The 21227-nt window shown below is 47.5% G+C and overlaps 3 protein-coding genes across 11 annotated transcripts in view; 1 reads left to right on the top strand and 2 right to left on the bottom strand.

Moving 5' to 3' along the window:
- Positions 1–1301: 1301 nt before the first annotated feature.
- Positions 1302–12168, bottom strand: LOC309361797 (myelin proteolipid protein). 4 transcript variants are annotated; one of them, XM_081897011.1, is made up of 9 exons: positions 11819–12168; positions 8714–8822; positions 6070–6156; positions 4723–4909; positions 4187–4442; positions 3032–3200; positions 2356–2429; positions 2162–2227; positions 1302–1885 (listed from the first exon to the last, which is right to left on the bottom strand). In XM_081897011.1, the coding sequence occupies exons 2-9, from the start codon at positions 8715–8717 to the stop codon at positions 1814–1816; spliced, it is 915 nt and encodes a 304-aa protein (XP_081753137.1). In that variant the 5' UTR covers positions 8718–8822; positions 11819–12168; the 3' UTR covers positions 1302–1813. The 4 variants fall into 4 exon arrangements, with proteins under 4 accessions (XP_081753137.1, XP_081753139.1, XP_081753140.1 ...); XM_081897013.1 differs by lacking the exon at positions 6070–6156 and having other exon boundaries at positions 11819–12160; XM_081897014.1 differs by lacking the exon at positions 11819–12168 and having other exon boundaries at positions 4286–4442; positions 8714–9178.
- A 628-nt stretch (positions 12169–12796) lies between these two features.
- Positions 12797–17065, top strand: LOC309361805 (protein bunched, class 2/F/G isoform-like). Its single transcript, XM_081897032.1, has 3 exons — positions 12797–13428; positions 15945–15990; positions 16111–17065. Exons 1-3 carry the CDS (start codon positions 13226–13228, stop codon positions 16438–16440), a joined length of 579 nt encoding a protein of 192 aa, XP_081753158.1. The 5' UTR covers positions 12797–13225; the 3' UTR covers positions 16441–17065.
- LOC309361775 (H(+)/Cl(-) exchange transporter 5-like) overlaps positions 16925–21227 on the bottom strand; it is a 38384-nt gene continuing 34081 nt past the window's right edge. For 5 of the 6 annotated variants that reach the window (XM_081896938.1, XM_081896941.1, XM_081896942.1 and 2 more), the window contains 3 exons: positions 20074–20478; positions 19664–19880; positions 18869–19208 (listed from right to left, as the gene is read on the bottom strand). In XM_081896938.1, the coding sequence (XP_081753064.1) occupies positions 19118–19208; positions 19664–19880; positions 20074–20478 (713 nt within the window). In that variant the 3' untranslated portion in view covers positions 18869–19117. Of the gene's footprint in view, positions 18189–18868; positions 19209–19663; positions 19881–20073; positions 20479–21227 lie in introns of those variants that run through there. The other variant, XM_081896939.1, reaches the window with a different exon arrangement.

Here is a 21227-nt window from a genome sequence, read left to right as displayed (position 1 = left end):
AAATATAAAAAATATAAAATAAAAGTATTTTGCTGGAAGCCAGATAGAGTCGGAAGGGGCTCCAGTGCCATTTTCCATAATGATGATTAATAATAATAATAATAATAATAATAATAATTTTATTTCTGTTCTGTTGAAAGCCACCCAGACTACTACTATCACTACTACTACTATTAGGGATAGGGCTGTTGTTGTTATTATTACTATTATTATTATTTTATTGGAAGTGGCTGGACTGCGTGACACTCAAGGGGCCCTAAAAATGTCATGGGACAGATTGGGCTGTCCCTATTTCCACCACAGAAAAGGGGCCAATTCTCTAAAAATTATTAATAATAATTTTATTTCTGTTCTGTTGAAAGCCGTCCAGAGTGGCTGGGGAAACTCAGCCAGATGGGTGATGTATAAAGAATAAAAGTTGTTATCATTATCATCATCATCATCCCTGTTGTTGGAAATGTACCGGTAATTGGAATGAAGGTTGATTTCATGAGGAATATTTTAAAACACACAGAGAGAAACAGAAACAGACACAGGTGGATCATAATACTCATAATAAAAATCATAATAAAAAAATAAAAATCATAATAAAAAAATAAATACCGTATTTTTCGCTCCCTTTAAAGAGCTCCACGAGGCTCTTTAAAGGGAGCACGGCTCTTGTGGGCTTTTCCGGGAGGTGGGAGAAGGGACTGAGGGGCTAAGCCAGAAGCTAGAACAGCACTGCATAGCGCTCCCTTTCGCTGCTCTGGCTTCTGGGGTAGCCGCGCAGCCTGCACTCGCTCCATAAGACACACACACATTTCCCCTTACTTTTTAGGAGGGAAAAAGTGTGTCTTATAGAGCGAAAAATACGGTATATCAGTATGATTTTCCTCCCTTTATTTCGAACCAAGGAAAGCAGAATTGTAATATCCTTGTTGCCGGAAATGTAATCATTGCATTTTCTTTGTTGCGTTTGACAGATTGTTGGATCAGTACCGTATTGGCCTGAATATAAGCCACGCTTTTAACTTTTTCCGGTCAGAATTTGGGGGAAAAGGGAGGCTTTTATTTAAGGCAATATGATAGTTTCGTCCCATTTCCCCACTGAAACAAAGTGAAGCATTAAAAAACCGACAAGCTCTTCTCGTGAAATTCACCCTTCGTTTTTATTTCAATATTATCCTTCGTTATTTGTCCTTCGTTATTTATTTTCGACATTATTCTTCGTTATCTCACTTTCCGCATGCCGTGTTAAGAACAGTCGGTTTTCACATTATATATATATATATATATATATATATATATATATATATATATATATATATACGTGTATGTTTTTATTAGCCTCTTACAAAAAAATGGTGTCATCCCATTGAATGATTTCCCGCCATTTGGAGCATAAAACTGCAATTATTTTTTTTCCAAAAAAAGGACTTTCTTTTGGGGATCTTCAAGGGGCTGGAGTGATTTTTCCTCCGAAAAGCAGGACTAACAGGTTGGAGGACCTCCTCTCTCTCGCTCCGACATCGGTTTCCTGCGCCGACGAAATCCCCGGACTGGGAATAATCCCATTTTTGGGTCCGGCTGGGTCGAGTGAGATCATAGAATCATGGTTGCTTTTGAAAAGGGACCCCGGGGTCATCTAGTCCAACCCCGGCAAATGGGGATGAGCTGATTGGCTGGTGGGCAGTTAGAGCAGGAGGTCGGCAGACGCCTGGTTAGAGCCTCGCAGTTAGAAGACCAGTCCAGGGTGCAAATAATACCGATTGTTATTATTATTATTATGAAGAGGGAGGGAGGGAGTCTCTCGGCCCGGGCGGGTGCCAGGTTAGAATTTTGTTCCCCGGCCCATCAGCCTCAGGACGGCGAAGTTGTAGGTGGCCGCAATGATGAACGTCACCTACGAAGGAAGGGGAACAGAAGCAGAATTGCTAAAACCCATTCCTCCTGGTTCCCCTGATATCTCAGCAGTTTTGAAGATCATCAACCATGGTCTGCTGCCCATTCCTCCTGGTTTCCCTGACAGCTCGGCAAGTCTCCTCCCAGGACCTTGGAAGGAGTCAGCAGCTGAGTCCTGCTGATTTTCCAGGGTTCTGCTGGAGACCTCCATCCTTTGCCCCACGTGTGGTTCAAACCCTCCACCCAGAAATGAAGAGTTGTGGGAAGCTGTCCTTACCAGAGCCACCAAGGTGATTGCCGCTCCCACGAAGGCCGCGATGAACAGGTGGAATGTCATCTGGAACTGTAGGATGAGGAGAAGAGGGAGGACGAGGAGGAGGAGAATGGGTCACCCATTGAAGGAACTCAACGTAGAAACAGAATGGTAAAAGGAACATTAAAGTTCTCTAGTCTTGACCACTGAGAACTCACCTCGGATGTCTTGCAGATGGAGAGAAGGCTCTGGCCACACACTCTTCCCGGGGAGGCATTCCATGGCAGGACACCTTTGGTGGGGCACCAAAACACAGAACAGTTGAGAGCTGAAGGGCCACCTCACCCCACCTCCTTGGCCCCTCTTGAAATGTGAAGATGGAGGCCTACCAAGACCGTGAGAACATCCTCCCAGATCCAGATAACAAGTTGGTGCTCTACAAAGACCCTGAGCCCACCATCAGGGTCCATAGGAAGAATCCTATGGACCCTGATGGTGGGCTCAGGGTCTTTGTAGAGCCTCCCTAAAGGCAGGACCTGACCTTTCCCCCCCCCTTGAAAATCCAGGGTTGACTCATGTGACGTTGGAGGACCACCAAGCCTCCTAAGTTCCTTCTCCAAGGTCCTGATGGCAAGCTGCTGGTCTACCAAGACTCCAAGATCCTTCCTGACCTTCATCCCTCTGGAAATTCATTGGGTGAGACTCGTGGGAAGATGGGGCTCCCCCAGGATCTTGAGATTCTCTGATGTCCTGCTACCAACTTAGTGTTCCAACAAGACCTCAAGAACCTTCTCCATGTCCTATTCCACCAGGACCTTGAGAACCTTCTTCCTGGGAGACCCCCATGAAATTCTTCCTCCCCAAGGTGGCCCAGGAAACTAGGTTCTTCCTCACCATACATCCGGGCATCTGTGCAGAGGTTCCCGATGCCGGCGGCTGTCTTGGTGGGGTTGGCGATGGAATTACAGGTGGTCCAGGCCGTGAAGTAGACATAGACAGGGACGGCCGAGCAGGCCAGGACCAGGAGCCAGAGGACGGTCAGGACATAGGTGATGCCCACAAACTGAAAGGAGGGAGAAGAAACGAGAGTCAGTGATTCGCCAGGAGCTTCCGGAGGATGGGGCATGAGACTGGAGACCTTTGGGACCTGAGGAACTCCCAGCCACTTGGACCTTTCCTCCAGATATTCCCACAAGGGGTGGGCAGATGATCCATTAAAATCCTATTTTCAGGGGCGGCTTATATTTGGGTAATTCTCAGGTGAAGATGGAGACCTCCTATTCCACCTCCTAAAATGGAAATAGAGACCTCCTATTCCATCCCCTAAAATGAAAACGGAAACCTCTTCCATCCCACAAATATTTATCTGATTAAAACAGGGATCTCCTATTCCATCACCCAAATATTTTATCTAATGAAATAGGGATCTTCTATTCCATCCCACAAATTCCCACAAATCCATCCATCTATTCCATCCCACAAGTATTAATCTGATTAAAATACAGACCGCCTATTCTGTCCCATAAAATGAAAATAGCGACCTCTTCTTCCACCCTTCATAAGTCAAATCTGGGACTGGGAAAGCAGGAATACTTGGACGGCCCGGGATTGGGGGGGGGGGGCTCCATAGTCACAGCAGATCGTTTTCTGATGGCACCATGTGTCACAAGTGAGAGTCACTTGGTGCCAGGAGCATCCGGGATGGAGGCCCAAAGGCAGGAAGGGGTTAAAAGTGCCCTGCTGGATTCCTTAGACGTGGAATTTCCTCTTTTCTGGCCAAGGACCTTGGAACTAGTAAGTAAAGCCATTCCCAATTACTGCACCTAGAATCAAGCAGAGGAAGGTTTCCATTTTAGAAGGATAAAATCCTTTCTTTACAGAAAGGATCAGCCTTGCTGCCTCCTCTTAATATGGACAACCAGATGAAGAAAGGACAAGACTTATGCAATATATCCTGGTCATACTCTCCTTAACGCCCCCCACCATCAGCAGTCTCATGCCCCGGGTTCGAACAGCAGCAGCGCTGGGTGCGAAAGAGGAGAAGATCACCTTATCAGGATGGCCCAGCCATTTTCCCACACAGTGACACACCAGCTCCCAGGAGCGGCCGGGCCGGTGTCCTCGGGGCCCCCTCCCCTTGTGGCCTACCGTGGCGCCCAGGCCCTTGCCGCAGATGGTGGCCCGGTAGTCGCCGAAGACCTGCCGGACAGCGCCAGTGGTGTAGAAGCCTTCAGCCAGCAGAAGGGCACCAAAGAGGAAGAAGAAGCCGGCCACCCCATAGATGGCGTACTGGAAATCGTGGATCCTGTGGGGGAGAAAAGAGAGGGGGGCCGTTGGTACAGTGAGGGCATCTCGAGGGTCATCCAGTCTGACCCCCCACCAGAGCTAGGAGGGATATACAGTTGAAAAAGGACTGCAGAATATTATTCTGATAGAAGATGGATTGTGTGGTCGCGGTTTAACTTGATGTGGACATGCAGTGAAAAATGGATTGCAGAATATGAATGGGAGAAGGTATCGGTAAACGAACAGGGGAATGGACGAGGGAACGAAGGCGAAGAAAAGGAACGTCGGGAGATGCTTACACATCGACTAGGTACTCGTAATCCTGGTAGTTTTTGGAGAAGTAGGTCTCGATCAGGTGCTCGGTGCCGGTCAGGGCTTCGTGGCCACAGCCGCAGAAGAGCGCCACCCCCAGGAAGCACAGGGCCGTGGCCACCAGCGAGGCAAAGGGCGCCCCCACCAGGCAGCGGGCACAGCACTCTAACAGACCTGTAAGGGGGCAGGAAGAAGGAAGGAGAGAAGGATAGAAACCTATTGAGGAAGAGTTGCCTAACCCCTATCCCTATCGCTATCATCCAGTCCAGCTAGGCAGGAATTTCAGCGTCAAATTACCGGCGCCGCCAGTGCCAGATTTATATCTAAGCTCAACAAGCCGTAGCTTGGCGCCCCCCTCTCTTGGGGGTCCTCCAAAAAATTCAAAGGGGCGGGGAAACCTGGATGTACATTTCCAAAAGAGAAGATAAAAAACAAATAAAACTGACATACAGCAACCATGTTTTGTGTTGTGTAGGCTCCTATGATGTAAGTCATAGGCCCCGCCTGCTCCCCTGCTCCTCAAACTATCACTGCTTTGCTCATTTCTATATATAGGGTGCCGACATTCTGCATGGACTGGTTGTCTGGCAACATGTGCAAATGGCTTGAGATACCTATGAGTTCCATCAATTACCATATAGCATTTATTCAACACAAAAAAGTGGCAATTTGTTGTGGACAAAGGATAGCTGGACATATAAAGGAGCTGAGGGCCACATCAAACCTCAATCCCCTGAAACGCATTCGCCGGACCTTGGAATCGGTAAGGAAAGTCTTTTTGACTTGCTTCGCAGCAGGGTGGATTTGATTTGAAATCAAATCAATTTCAGTCACGATTTAAATCACAATTTAAATCACTTGTCAGTAAGACTTGATTGAAATCCTTTTTTTACAGGAAGGGTTCAGCCTTTCTGGCATCCTCTGAATTTTGACCACCACAGGAAGGTTTCCTTTTGGGAATCATAAATACATTTTTACACATCCATCAAAAATGACTGATTTGGTTCTATTATTAGAAATACATAGACCGATAATGATGAAATTCTGGTGAGGTTTAAGAAATTCTATTGGGACCACTTTTCTGCTGCATTTGATTGGAAGGAGAAAAACCATCATAACAATTTAAACCATTTATTTCACTTAAACAATAACATGATAGCATATGTTATTATAACCACATTAACTGATGTGGTTAAACGATATTATTATTATTATTATTATTATTATTATTCAGTCCCACCCCTGAAAGGCGGGAATCTTAACGTGGCCTCGCATCGGAGGGCAACCCAGCCCTGCTAGGCAGGCTCTGGGTTTCTCAGGCTTCAGATGGCTACCTGGAGAACCGGCTCGGGGAACTGGATCCGGGTTCGAGTTCTGTGGAGCCGTGGTTGGTTGGGGTTCAGGCCCGCCGCTAACATTATCTACATTGCGAAAAATACAAGGGTCAGCAGGATGGGCAGGCCTCCCTGGGGCTCCTTCCTCTCCCCCAATAATAATAATAATAATAATAATAATAATAATAATAATAATTTTGTTATTTATACCCCACCCATCTGGCTGGGTTTCCTGGAATGCTGAGGAGGGTCATTGAATTGGCAGGAATTTCAAAATAGGAGCAGAAATCTGGATTTGACCCTGAGGGTCAATTGGTCCAATGTTCTGCTTTATCTCTGCTGGGAACAAGCAGCTCTGAGATGCCAGAAACAGTGTCAGGTTTGGATTCGAACTCTCAGCTCATTCTCAATTGTCCATTGTCCTTGGGACAATGGAGCCTTGATCTCTCCGTCCCACATTGCCCCCATCCCACCCCAGGGATGGTGAGGAATGGTTCAGTTAGAGTCCTGGGAAGAGGGCCCCGGGTTCAAATCCCCGAGAACTACCTGGCCGGGTGAAAATAGGGACCTCCCCAATTCTATCCCCCCAATCCTTCGCTGGTGAAAAGACAGACCTCCTGTTCTATCCTCTAAAATGAAAATAGAGAACTATTCCATCCCCTAAAATCAATATTTTTAAAAATGATTTACTGGTTTTAAAACTGTATAAGAGAAATAATCAAGAAATGTAAAAGACAAAATAGATTATTTTTTTAAATCCTACATTTCTGAATGGATACTTGTTTTGTACATTACCGGTAATTAACGTGACCTTCGATCTTCCCATTATGTTCCCGAATTAGGTTCTTTAAATATGCACAACCTTATTTCCTCTCCTTTTATTTCACCTTATATCAAACCTTATTTGATAAGGTTCTCCTTTTTACAAACAGCTCAGTCGAAACCTGATATTTTGAACATGTTCTTTTACGCAGACTCTGTATATTTCCCATTCTCTGGTAAATTTTTTGTCTGTCACCTTGCTGATAGTCTCGCTAGTTCAACATCCTCTCTTAATTTATTTAAATTTATTTATTTATTTATTTATTTAGTTAGTTAGTTTATTTGTTTAATTGATTTTGCTAGCCTGATTTGATTGTGATATCCTCTCCCTTCCCATTTTTTGATTAAAATCTTGGCAGCAACTCTCCATAAAAACTCTCTTAAACTTTTTTTAAATTTCTGCTGGAATTATGGGAAACAAAATTCCCTAAAATGGAACAAGAGGTCTCTATTTTCATTTTAGGGGATTCTCACCAGAGAAATATTCGGGGGATAGAATTGGGGGTCTTTATTTTCATCCTGCCAGGAAGGTTTTGAGGTTTTGAGGATTCGAACCAGAGCCCTCTTCCCAGGACTCTAATGGACCATTCCGCGCCTCTTCATCTCGGGGGTGGGATGGATGGAGGGGATGTGGGATGAAGCAGAGCACAGAGATAAAAAGGCTCCTATTGTCCCGAAGACAATGGACAATGAGGGATGGGCTGTGAGTTTGAAACAATGCTCTCCTTCATGCCGCCTCCCAGAGAGTGGTCCTGGCTGGTACAGAAAACACCAGAACTGAAAAGGATCCCGGGGGTCATCCAGTCTGACCCGGGAATCTCAGGGCAGTTTTGTGAAAAGAAACGTGGGTCATTAGGATTTTCGGGGGCCCATTAATGGACAGCTTTATTTCACAGGAGCATTGTTTTTTACTCTGTATACATGGCACAGATTAGTCATATATGGCACAGATGGGAAGGCACAGATGGGATAAAACCAGGCACAGGATATATGGCACAGATGGGATAAAACCAGGAATATTGGAAATAAAAACCAGTTTGATAGTTTTAATATTCCAGACTCTTTTTTCCCTTCAGTTTTTCAGGGGGGAAGTGGCTTTGGGGAGAAAAGGGGAAAAAACGGGTTCCCCCCAATTTTCCGGTTTTCCCCCAGGCCTGGGTGAATCTCAGAGTCCCTTTGACTGCCGAGCCAATCTCCTGGGTCCTATTCCCTCTGGCTGGCTACAGCTCCAACTCTCTGGCTGTGTAGCAGTTGGTGTCCTGGGTTCGAACCCCTCCCTTCTCAGCTGAGAGACCTACCTGGCCAGGTCGCTGTGAAAGGGAGGTGAGGAGCTGGAGGGATCTAGCCCACCTACCCAATATTTCTCTTGTGAGAATACAGACCTCCAATTCTACCCCCTAAAATGAAATTTTATTTTCTATACCCCAAATATTCCCCTTATTCTATCCCCCTTATTCTATCCCCCAAATATTTCTCTGGTGAAAACGGGGGGGGGGGTCCTTTTCTTCCATCCCTCCAGCATTTCTCTTGTGAAAATGCGGACCTGCTATTCCATCTTCTACAATGAAAATACAGACCTCTTCTATCCCCTAAAATGAAGATACAGACCCCCTTCTTCCAGCCCCCCAATATGTCTCTGGTGAAAATAGGGAGATCCTCTTTCCCACCCCAGAAACACATCACTTTTCAGAGGTCTCAGGACAAGTGGGACAGTCCGGGGTGAGATCAGAACCCGGGACGGCTTCCCAAATCCCTGAGATCCGCCATGGCCAAATTAATGGGTGATGGAGATACTGATAAATTTCCCCCTGGTCCAACTCACCCATCGCCTTGGGGTTCAGGTGGAGTGCAACTGGTCTCTTCTTCAGCTAGGACAACCCGGTCTTCTCCTCCTCCTCACTTCGCTGGATTTCTCTCTGCCCCCTCAGATCCTCCAAAGAAAAAGGGATCTGTTGTGTAGAGCCATGCCCCTTAAAGGAGAAGCCGGCCCTGTCTCCTCCTGCTCCTTCTCCTCCCTGTTAACTCTGAGATGGACAAGATCTGCTTGATGGATAGTCCTAAGATCTGTGGGAGCTTCCAGCTTTGGTGGAAAGTTCTGAGCTCAGGCTAGAGGACCCGTGGCTCACATTCTCTGTGGACCACCAACTTTTGCTAGCAGGGCAAAGGAGAAGGATCTCAGGGTCTTGGTAGACCCTCCCCCCATTTTCACCTGAGTCCAACCCAAAGGATTTCAAAAGGAACAAAGGTCAGGTTCTGCCTTTATGGAGAATTAGGTGGACCAATAGAAGAATGGTGGACCCTCAGGGTCTTGGTGGACCACCAGGTGGCCACTAGGATATGAGAGAAGGTTCTTAGGGGCTTGGTGGAGCTCCATCTTCACATGAGTACAACTCAATGGATTTTAAGAGGGACAAAGGCCAGGTCCTGCATTTAGGGAGGATCACATGGATTATGAGGGTGGACTCAGGGTCTCGGTGGACCGCCAACTTGCTAGCAGGGCAAAGAGGAAGGTTCTCAGGGTCTTGGTGGTCCTCCATCTTCACCTGAGTCCAACCCAATGGGTTTCTAGAGGGACTAAGGTCAGGTTCTGCCTTTATGAAGAATCAAGTGGAGCAACAGAAGGGTGGTTGACATCTGGGTCTGGGTCTTGGTGGACTGCCAGCCTTACATCAGTCTCACCAATTGAATTTCAAGAAGGAGGAAGGTCAGGGTCTGCAATGAGGTAGGAGTTACCAGATCTAAGATATGGGACACCTGGTTTTCTAGAAAAACAGTGAAGAATCTGCCCTGCTCACCACAATTTCATTGTGATCGGTCGATGTCTTCCTAAGAGCAGAAGTAAATAAGTTACTATTCCAGAAATGAATTTCCCAGATTGGGAAAGGTGATGCCAGTATGGCCGAGTCTTTGCATAATGAAAAAAAGGATTTGTCAATAGGAAGGGGATTGGAAACCGGGATGGCTTCTTTAAATCAGAGACTGCTCCAGGAAATATGGATACCTGAAGGGATCTCGCCTATCTCAGAGGAAAATAGGGCTTCTATCCGGGCCAATAAGGTATATTCTTCTATTGGAGAACCGCCTTGACCAAAGGAATCATGGGCTTTGAAGACACTTGAACTCGGGACGTGAGGGAGAAACGGGCGAAGAGGAAGGAACCTTCACTGGGAAACTCCATTGTGGAAGGAGGTGCGGATCCAGAATTGGCCTCCACAGTCCCTTACGGAATCACCATTAAAGGGAGGAGGAGGAGGAGAAGAAGAAGATTCTATTCTTCTATATCCTATCCTTCCACCCTCCCCAGTTTGGCCCAGTTCCCCCAGCAGGTGCCGCGAGGGATACCTTTGGCCCTCTATGGCCTCCTTCAGGATTCAGGGGCCGCCTGGCAGGGCCGGCGCGGAGAGGAGCTGGCTGGCGGAGCTGCCCAGGGGGAAAAACAAGACCCTCTTTGTCTATTCCCAACAATGGAGAATGGAGAACATCCGAACAATGAGGACCATAGATCCTCCAGCAGGAGGGCAGAGAGGTCTTTGTCCCTCGGCAAAGAAGGAGAGGCATTGTGGGGAGAAGGAAGGGACCCCTGAGAATAATCCAGACCAACCCCACTTCCAATGCTGCAAGGCGACGGTTCCTTCCCCCTCAGCCTCACTGGCATCCCCTATTTTAGAATGTATTCTTCTTTTTACGTGTTTTATTATGTATTTTTTATTTTTTATATATTTCATTTCATTTTTTGTGTATTTTATCATGCATTTATTTGATTACATGTTTGAGAATGTATTATAATTTTTACGTCTTTTATTGACTGACACCAGGACATGAACCTGGGGCGGGAATCTCAGGAATCTCAGCACATAAGCATGGAGCTGGAAGGTACACCCAGGGTCATCCAGACCAACCCCCCTTCTGACACTGATTTCTTCCCCCTTTTACACACAAAGGTTCAGCCTTGCTGGTATCCCCTTCATCTTGACAAACCTGGAAGACATAAACTGATAATGATGAAATGAGGGTGAGCAAATCCCCCTCTTTTTTGCAAAAGGATTCAGCCTTGCTAATTCTAATGATTCTAATAATCATTAGAATTTATATAGCCGGAGGTCTCAGGGCAGCTCACAAATCAATGCTTCATTTGTGACCTTCTCATCAGCTGAATTTTAAATGAATTTCATATTTTTGTTGGGGGGGGAATCAAAAGCAAGAATGCGGAGTGGTATGCAGTCTGGACCTGTTGGGACCCCCAAGGGTCATCCAGTCTGACCCCCTTGCAAGGCATTTTTATAGATAGAATTGGGTGTGGCCATCTTTCAGCAGGAGTTCTATGATTCTCAAGTAGAAATACTAAAAATTAAAAAATAGGTTGTTACATGCCAACCCTTAAAAAATAAAATTAAAAAATGTTAAAATATATATTAAAAAATAAATTAAGAAATTATGAGCATATGAGGTTTAGCGTCTTTAAAAAAACTTACTTTAAACATAGTGCATTATGAATACAGGAATAAAATGGGGTTTGCGTCTGCTACCCTAATGCTTTACTGGGAATGGGGGGACACTATTTTGTTGCAGAAAATGACAACAGATTTAAAATGTAAACGACCTAATTTTTTCTCCTAGGGGAAAAACACTATTTTATTTAAAAGAGCGCTTTTGCCCTCGTCAAACATGGCGCCGCCGCCTTCACTCCCCCCATTTCGCAATCACTTCTCTCCTCTTTTCCTTTCGTTGCCCCCGCGCTTTAATGGACCTCCGCCTGCCCTCGTCGAAGATGGCCGGGCCGGCTTCGCCTATCCGCTACTACGACTCCTTTTGCCCTCACTTCCTCCATCGCCTGCCAGAGTCTTTTTACCAGAGATGATAGGAGGTTAGGGCGACCATGAGCATGTGCAGAAGGCCCTGCCCAGGGGAAGCCCCTTCAGCCACTTACCCCAAAGTCCTTCTGCACCCCGCCCTTTTCCCCTCCAAAGGTCCTCCTTTTGGGGGAAGGATCCTCCATGGCCCAGCGCAGTCGACCTTGGGACCGGCGCTCTGCACGCGCCAGAGGCTTCCCTGGAGGCTTCAGCTGGAAGACTGGATCGTATCAAAGAGTTGCAGGGATCCCATGGGTCAGTCATGCTTAGGATAGCATTTTATCCTCTTGTCAATTGTGCCGTTTTCAATGGAAGAAGAAGAAGAGGAAGATTTTTTTTTTTCTGGGGGGACGCATACCCCCAAACATTTTGCGAATCTCAGTTTGGCCTCATGGAGGGGCAGTACAGTATTTCAATAGGAGTAGGAAAAGGAGAGTAGCCCTAAATGTTTTTTTGTTTTTTTTAAGAAAGAAAGGGGGGAAAGCACAAATAATAATAGTTCAACCCGCTGCACCGCGCTCACTATCCACGGACCGTCTGCCACTGATATTTATCGGCTTCTAGGATAAATGTCTTGCCTGCCCCTCGGGGTTCTTTCCAACTCTCCCATTCTATCCTCTCCTTCCATGAGCTGGAAATTTGCTTAGAGATTTTCGATGATGATGAAGATGATGTTGATGTTAATACTACTACTACTAATATTAACTGATAATAATAAACTCTCCCATTTTATCCTCTCCTTCCTTGGAGATTTGCGAGGAGAGCTTCGAGGGTCATCATCATCATCATCATTATTATTAATTTCTTTATTTCTTTATACCCCGCCTATCTGGGGTATCTCGAACTCTACTTCGGGGACTTCAGGGCGACCTCCCCGGCGCACCCAACCCTGCCGAGAGGCCACCACGACCACCAAGTCCTGCCTGCCTTGCCTCTGGGTGGCGCGCGCGGCCGTGGCGCTGGTGGCTCCCCCGGGTCCGCCCCTTGGGCCGCCCTCTCCCAGCGAGCAGGGGGCAGCGCCACCGTCTAGAGATCTGGCTGGATGCCACGGAGGGACAGCTCGGGCGAAGGCTTGGTGGTGGCATTTCGGCCGGGTTGGGGGGTGTGCCAAGGAGGAGGTAGCTCCCGAATCACGGAGACAGCGGGTTGGCTGGTTGGAGGGGCGTGGGAAGCGGCACACCTCGGAGATCTCGGCAGAGTTGGCCGCGCCCAGGAGATCGCTGGGTTCTTCTGGCTCAGAGGAGACCTCTCCTGCTCAGGAGCAGCTGCTGGACTGCTTGGACAAGTGGAAGAGCTTGGTGGTGGACATCTCGGCAGGGTTGGTGGTGGCCAGGTCTTCAGGAACCCTCCGAGATATACTGGTTGGCTCCTTGCGGCCCGGCGCGCTCAGCTGGGAGCAGCGGGACCAGTTCTCCTGGACCACTGCTATCTCCACTGGTGGTTCCTCACCAGTTCCCCACCTCTCCTGAGTCCTGCCCAGCGCCATGTCGACCTCCTCCGAGGAGGAGTGGAGCCTGGACCCCTTGGCCAGCCCCGAGGACAGCCCGCGGCGGGGCTACCAGCGCGGCCCCAGGGGCAACCTCACCATGACCACCACTAACCAAGCCTTGGTGCAGCTGGTCTGCCAGAAAAACCTCCACCAGCCCGCCGACACGACCCTCCTCTCCATCCTGCTGTTCTTCCGCAGGTGGGTGCTATTAGGGAGGCGGGGCGGGGCGTTAGGTGCCACCCCAGACCAGGGCCACCTGTCCTCCTGGGTGCTGGAGCTGAGAGACGTGGCTTGGGGCTGGATGACCACCACTGATGGCCCCATCCGTCTTCTCGGTTCTGCGTCCTCGACCGTAGCTGGGCGGGCGCTTCCCCAGAACAACAGGAAGCATGCGAGCCGACATGTGTCTGGGCGTGTCTTGCCGCACGTGTCTCCTCACGTCGGGGGGGCCAGAAGCAGCTGGAAGATCCCCCGAGGAATGGGAATGTAGATTCAGAGGGTCGCGGGGGTCATCTAGTCCAACCCCAAGCAAAGCATCATGAAATCATAGAACATTCGGGTTCGAGGGAGGCGGGGAACCCAGCCAGATAGACGGGTTGTTGTTGTTATTCAGTCATGATTCCAGAAATGAATTCGCCAGGTGATGCCTGCAAGGCTAAGTCTTTGCATAAAACCGGGGAAGAAATCATAGGGTTGCAGCGTCGGAAGCGGGTTAGACTGGATGACCCTGGGTGTCCCTCCTAGAAAAGACATCAAAATAAAAATACATAAAAAATACATAAAAATAAAAATGCACAATTGCATGGCAGGGGGTTGGGCTAGATGACCCTGGGTGCCCCTTCCAGCTTCATGCTTCAATGTTGACATTCCTGAGATTCCCGCCCCGGGTTCGTGTCCTGGCGTGCCGGCCAGCAGGGAACTGGGAGTCCTGCCAGGACCAGTATCCGCCCAGCAGCTGGAACTAGGTGCCTGCCAAGCAGGGAGAAATACAAACAGAAATAGAAATTTGGATCAGGAGAGGCTGGGAAGAGAACGGTGTGTTCCTCTTCCCAGGAAAGAAGGAGAAGGGGGTGGGTTCGAGGTCCGTGCTCCAGCATTATCTGATGTTCTGTTGCATTGTGTGTGTGTGAGAGGTGGATTAGGTTTTTCTATACTGAGATGCCTGCTTTTGGGGGGTTAGTGGGGATAACCCTTTTGTATGGAGATTCCTGCATTGCAGGAGTTTGGGCTAGATGCCCCTGGGTGTCCCTTCTATTGCATAAGAAATTACATAAAAATAAATATATATAATAAAATGCATAATAGTAAAATAAAACATCTAAAGATAAAAAATACATAAAAATATGTAAAAATAAAAATACATTAAAAAATTATATAATAAAATGCATAAAAATAAAAACACATGACAAAATACATAAAAAATAAAAACACATAATGCAATACATCATAAGAAAATAATAAAATACATATTTAAATAAAATACATAAAAATAAAAATGTACAATTGCATTGCTGGGGGCTAGATGACCCTGGGTGTGCCTTCTCTTGGGGGATTCCTGCTTTTGGGGGGGTTGGGCTGGGAGAGGGTGCTAGAAGGGAGGTTTTTGGCGTGGTCTGAGCCACAACATATTTTGCTGCCTCCTTATGTAATCTTGACATGCCCATGAGGTTTTGGCATCTTTCAAACCCTCTTCCTGTTTTTCTAGTCCTGCGTCTGCTGGCAGCCAAGCCCGATCTCTTGCCAGGGAGTGAGAAACAGGCATGTAGCGATCCAAGAATGATGGACAAGGGAAGAGGGCTCTCAGGGTCATCTAGCCCAACCCCATGCAACGAGGGACCCCCTGGAATGCAGGAATCCCCCAAGAGAAGGGATACCCGGGTCATCTAGCCCAATCCACTGCAATGCAGATACGAGGTTGGCAGTTGGGGCCAAGTGGGCGGAGCTTGTGCTTGGGTGGGCGTGGCCTCCCCCAGGTTAGAACATCGGGTTAGAGCCCCACTTAGTGGCATAGCTGTCAACTTACAGATTTGAAAATAAGGGACCTGTAGCCTTGAAAATAAGGGACCAGCAGCCAAAATAAGGGACCTGCAGCCTCACCTGTTCCAGGCACTCCAGTCTTCCTGTCCTCCTGCAGTCTGGTCAAACTCATGCTGGTAGCTTCGAGAACACTGTCCAACCAACTTTGTAACCAGAGGTTCAACTGAATAGAATCTGAATCACATGCACCACAAGGCCTATGCAGCCTCAACGTAAGATGGCTCCCCGGCCTGGCTTTGCATTGCAAAGTTTGCAGCAGCACATGCAACAAATTGGCGTCCAGCATTCAAAAACCCCCTCAGCTTACATTAACTAGCCACACACAAGGCATGCAAGCTCCACCCCCAGTCGTTTTTAGACTTCTTATTGGGTGAGCAACACAGCCAAGCAACACAGTTGGAGCCTCCTTCCTCCCTGGCCGGCAGGGAGGGAGGGAGAGGAGCAGCCTCCTTTGAAATTTAAGGGACATCATTTAAGGGACATTTAAGGGACATCCATCAATAAGGGACAGCAGCGGGACATGGCGCTGGAATAAGGGACTGTCCCTTCAAATAAGGGACACTTGACAGCTTTCAAAATTCCCCCTCGATCCAGGTAGGAGACAGGTGCGCCTCGGAAAAGGAGCCGATCTGGGTCTCACTCCACTTTCCCTTCTTCTTTCCCCACTCTCGCTGCAGCGATCCAGATTCGAGAGCTATCGGCGACAAGATCGAGCAGGCCCTGGTGAGTGTCGCCTTGAGGGGGCCGGCGCCTGCCTGCCCTGCCCCCATCCCTGCCGCCCGCCCCGCCCCCATTGCAGTTGAGATTCCTGTCCTCGACTCAACCCCAATCTCTCCCTGGCAGGACCTGGTGAAGACCCATCTGGTGTACGCCGTGCGAGAGGAGGTGGACCTCCTGAAGGACCAGATCCAGGAGCTTCTGGAGAAGAACGGGCGTCTGCAGCGGGAGAACCACCTGCTCAAGAACTTGGCCAGCCCAGAACAGCTCCAGAACTTCGAGTCCCGTCAGCCCCTGCAGGTCCGGCCACCCTGTCTTGAGGACCCAAGAGCCCGGAAGATGAAGGTCCACCAAGACCTTGAGATCCTTCTCCCAGGTCCTTCTAGAAAACCAAACTCCCATCTTAGATCTGGTTCCTCCTCCCTCAATGCCGAACCTGGCATTCCTCCCACTTGAAATAAACTTGGGGAGATTCAGGTGAAGTTGGTGGTCCAAGACCTCAAGAACCTCCTCCCAGGTCCTGCTACCAAGCTTGGTAGCCCATCATGACCTTAAGATCCCCACCCCCAACCGATGAACTCCAACTTGGGGACTCCTTCCCTCTCTCTCAGTCTGCTAGAGATCGGACTGGACTAGAACTCAGGACCGTCCTGAGACGAGAGGACCTAGTGTGGGGCATCATGATGAAGACCTGGGTTTCTCCACTGACGTCTTCTGGGGAGGGAGATATCGGCTAGCTGGATCAGGGGAACACTCTGGATGTAATTTATATTGTAATTTATCAAAGCTTCTCTCTTTGAAATTGGAAGTTTGGCATTTACATGGGTAGAGTATCTATAATCTATATCTATCTATCTATCTATCTATCTATCTATCTATCTATCATCATCTAGTGTTCTTGCTAAAAGTTAATAAATAATAATAGGGGTTTTTTTGGTGGGGGTGGGGAAAGAGGGCTGATTGTTTTTCTTCCCTTAATGATTTTTGCATATTCTGCATTTGCATATTCTATGTTTTGCGTATTGTGATTTTTATACCTGCAGGGATCGGGTGGCCTAGCAATAAATGGAAATGGAATCTTCTTCTGTATCCTGCTCTGTTGGGTGAGGGCAAACCGGAGCATGTGCAGAGGGCAGCCAATCAGGAAGCCATCCTTAGCTCCTCCCTTTTTCCGGAGGAGCCTCCATGGGGTGGCTCTGGGCAATGGCACTCTGCATGCAGCCAAAGGTGCCTTTGCCACTGCCAGGAGAGTGGCAGTTCAAAGGGGTCTATTGTGGGATCATAGAATTGGCAGGGTGTAATTAACAAATTTAAGAATGAATCATAATGAGGTGAATATAATCTTCATAAAATTTCATAAAAATAATGATTTTAACATAATTGTTGCAAAATTTAATAACAAATCATAATGATGTGAATATAATCATAAGATTGAATAAAAACAAGAATTTTAATATAATTGTTGCAAAATTTAATAATAACAAGGTGAATATAATCTTCGTAAAGTTTAATAAAAATAATAAATTTACTACAATCGTTGAGAAATTTAATAATAAATAATGTGAATATAATCTTCGTAAAATTTACCAAAGTAATAATGTGAATATCATCATTGCAAAATGTAATAAAAATAGTAATAATTTTAATAGACTATCATAGAACTGTTGTAAAATTTAATGATAAATAATAATAATAATGTGAATATACTATAAAATAGTCATCATAAGATTTAATGATAAATAATAAGTTTTAATATACTCTGATATAATAATCATAATCATTTTATATTACTGTAATTAAATATGTACAAATACATAATCATAAACAAGCAGCATGGGACGCATGGGTTAAACCACAGAGCCTAGGACTTGCCGATCAGAAGGTTGGCGGTTCGAATCCCTGCGATGGGGTGAGCTCCTGTTGCTCGGTCCCTGCTCCTGCCAACCTAGCAGTTCAAAAGCACGTAAAAGTGCAAGAAGATAAATAGGTACTGCTCTAGCGGGAAGGTAAATGGCGTTTCCGTTCGCTGCTCTGGTTCGCCAGAAGCGGCTTAGTCATGCTGGCCACATGACCCGGAAGCTGTCTGCGGACAAACGCCGGCTCCCTCGGGCCATAGAGTGAGATGAGCGCTGCAACCACAGAGTCATCCGCAACTGGACTTAACAGTCCGGGGTCCCTTTACCTTTAAACAAGCAGCAGCAGATCTGAGTAGAGGGGCACAGGGAGAGATGTAATACATAATAAGGGTATAAATAATAAAATCATTATTATTGTTGTTATTATTATTATTATTAGCTACTCCTATTGAACTCCTGCCCTTCCATGAGGCCAAACTTAGATTCACAAAATATTTAGGATTAGGGTTAGGGTATGCGTCCCCCCCCAGAAAAAAGCACTGATGATGATGTTGAAGGTAATAGCAGGGGAAGCTGGCGGTGCCATATTGGAAAAGGGAAGGCACCCTTTGAGCAGCAGGCAAAGGAAGTGAGGGCAGAAGCTAAGACTTTCAAGAACTGAAGGCACACCCACCATCTTTGACAAGGGCAATGGGGCCATTTTTGAAGCTGAAGCAAAGGCGCCATTATGATTAGCAGCAAGCGATGAGGGAATTTTCAGAAGTGGGCAGAGTCATCATTTTGGAACAGGGCGGTTCCTAAGTGGGCAGAGGAGGCACGGGCGCCATTTTGGAAAAGGACAAAGGCACCATATGAGCGGGAATTGCCACGTGAAGTGGGCAGAGGAGGCATGGGTGCCATTTTGGAAGAGGGCAAAGGCGCCATAATATGAGCAAAGAGTGGGCAGAGGAGGCATGGGTGCCATTTTGGAAGAGGGCAAAGGCACCATATTATGAATATGGATGAAAAGAGAAAGCCGTCAAGATCTATTTCCAGTTTATTTCCTTTATTCCTTCCCGGAATCTCGCTTCCAAAATCTAAATTCAATTAAGTCTCTTCTTCTTCAAGTGAAATCAAAATCTCTGCCAAATTTCCATAGTGCAATTTTGTAGAAAAAGAAAGAAAGAAAACATGATTATCATTTGATTGATCTGGATTTTCCGTAAGAAAAACAAGAGGAATCTTGGCTAGAGGTTCATGTGGGAGACGGCATTTGCACCTGGCTCCCGAATCCGCTTTCAATTGAAAAGGATGGAATCTGGATCCTGATTAGCCAGTTGTGCGATGTGTTTCAAAACATCCTTTTTGGTGATGATTCCCAGGAGTTTCCTAGAAAAGAAAAGAACAGTTAATTTGGAAGAGAATGGTGTTGTAATTCTCAAACAAGTCTTCACCGAGGTCCCTATTCTGGGGTCAGGGTGGGTGAAAACTACTTTTAATAAACTCGATTTAAATCCAATCCACCCTGGTGTGAAAAATCTTCCTCTGCTTGTCCATATCGCACTCAGCACCCACATGTCTAGCACCCAGCACCCCTCACACCCAGCATTCACATGTCCCGCACCTGGCACCTCTCACACTCAGCACCCGCATCTTTTGCACCCAGCACCCATGTGTCTCGCACCCGGCATCCCTCACATCCAGCACCGATGTATCTCGAACCCAGCACCCCTCACACCCGACACCTGCGTGTGTCACACCCATCATCTCTCACACCCGGCACCTGTCTTGCACCTGACACCTCTCGTACCCACTGTACACCCGTCTTGCACCTGGTGCCTCACCCATTGTGCGTCACCAGGCACTGTCGGAGGCCCAGCTTCCGGAAGATGTCGACCACGATTTCCATGGGTGTGTGGTCAGTGACGGTGAAGGGGCTGAGGTCGAGGATGGGGCGGAGATTCAGGATGGGCGGAGAGTTCGGGGGCAGTGGGGGCGAGTGGTCGGAGAAGGAGACCATTGAGGAGGTCACGATCCCCTCTTGGGTCTGGCGGGCGTTTTCTGGAGGTGGGGGAAAGAGAGAGGAGGATTGGTCCGGGTGCAAAACTCAGCCAACTGAAATTCCCCCCTTTTATGGAAATGCCTTGCTGGCAGTTTCAATCAATCCCAATGGGGATTCGAACCTGGACCTTGACCAGAAACTGAGAGGAAGAGGATTATGCCAGCAAGGCTTAACCTTTCTCGAACCCCTCACCAATGGAGATGAGCAGGTCCCTCCGTAGCACGAAGCCCACCAGGCGCTGTGACTCCCGGGAGAGCACCACCGGGTACCCGCTGTAGCCGGTGGAGCCCAGCACCCCCTCTACGTCTCCCAGGGTCATGGCGTCCTGTGGAAGGGCAGTCAGCGGCGGGTCGGCGGGTCGGCGGGGGCGCATGGCGTCGGCGGCCAGGGTCTTGTGTGTGAATTCCTCCTTGGCCTCGAGGAAGGGGTAGCCGTTGAGGCGGATGTGGGAGTCGTAGATGCCCTGGCGCCCGGCTGCCGCGTCAGCCACCCACTTGCTGGTCACGGCGGCAGCCATGAGGGGGACAATGTACTCCAGGCCGCCGGTCAGCTCGAACATGATGACCACCAGGGAGACGGTCATGCGGGTGACGCCGCCTGGAAGGGGGGAGATGAACCGGCAATTATTTAAAATCAATATTATTATGAAACCACTTTTTTAAAATTAAAATTAAAAATGAAATCAAAATTTTAAAATTCGAATTCTGTTTTAAATTGGACTTTTAAAACATTTATATTAGATTCTTAAATATTCAAATTGGATTTTTTTGGGGGTTTTTTAAAATTTAAATTGGATTTTTTAACATTTAAATTGGATTTTTTAACATTTAAATTGGATTTTTTTTGCTCGATATAAATGGGATTTTGTTGATTTACTGTATTTTTTGCACCATAACACTCACTTTTTTCCTCCTAGAAAGTAAGGGGAAATGTCTGTGCGTGTTATGGAGCGAATGCCTGCAGGTGGCGGGGGGGGATCTGCTGCAGTCGTGAGCAGAGGATCCATGGTTCCCCTTCCTTCCCTCCTCCGTGGCTCGCTTTGAAACAGCAAAGCGGGAGAAGAGCCGCTGAGTGGGGAGGAGAGAGGGACAGAGAGCCTGCTTCTTTAAAGGAGCAAAGTGGGAGAGGAGAGGAGAGAAGCCGCTTACATGAGTCCTGTCCGGTTGGTTCCTCCCCTTATACCCCTCTTCTTCATTATTAGCAGCATCCTTCTCCACACACCCCACGCATGCTCCTTGTCCCTTGAGTGCTTTTCCTTCCCTCCCCACTTAAAACATGGTTACAAAGCATGGATCCACATGGATCCTCAGGATTTTTGCATTGGGCTACTCCAAACTCACTGTCAG

This window comes from Podarcis melisellensis (genome assembly GCF_964234715.1).
Source record: "Podarcis melisellensis genome assembly, chromosome: Z".
Lineage (NCBI taxonomy): Eukaryota > Metazoa > Chordata > Lepidosauria > Squamata > Lacertidae > Podarcis > Podarcis melisellensis.
This window is presented reverse-complemented; position numbering and strand designations above follow the sequence as displayed.

Coding starts and splice junctions, on each gene's coding strand:
- LOC309361797 (XM_081897011.1), bottom strand. Junction 4,910..6,069: donor TCCCCGAGCCGGTTCTCCAG/GTAGCCATCTGA, acceptor GCCCCCTTACAG/GTCTGTTAGAGTGCTGTGCC. Junction 4,443..4,722: donor TACGAGTACCTAGTCGATGT/GTAAGCATCTCC, acceptor TCTCCCCCACAG/GATCCACGATTTCCAGTACG.
- LOC309361805 (XM_081897032.1), top strand. CDS start 13,226: ATGTCGACCTCCTCCGAGGAGGAGTGGAGCCTGGACCCCTTGGCCAGC. Junction 13,429..15,944: donor ATCCTGCTGTTCTTCCGCAG/GTGGGTGCTATT, acceptor CTCTCGCTGCAG/CGATCCAGATTCGAGAGCTA. Junction 15,991..16,110: donor ACAAGATCGAGCAGGCCCTG/GTGAGTGTCGCC, acceptor TCTCCCTGGCAG/GACCTGGTGAAGACCCATCT.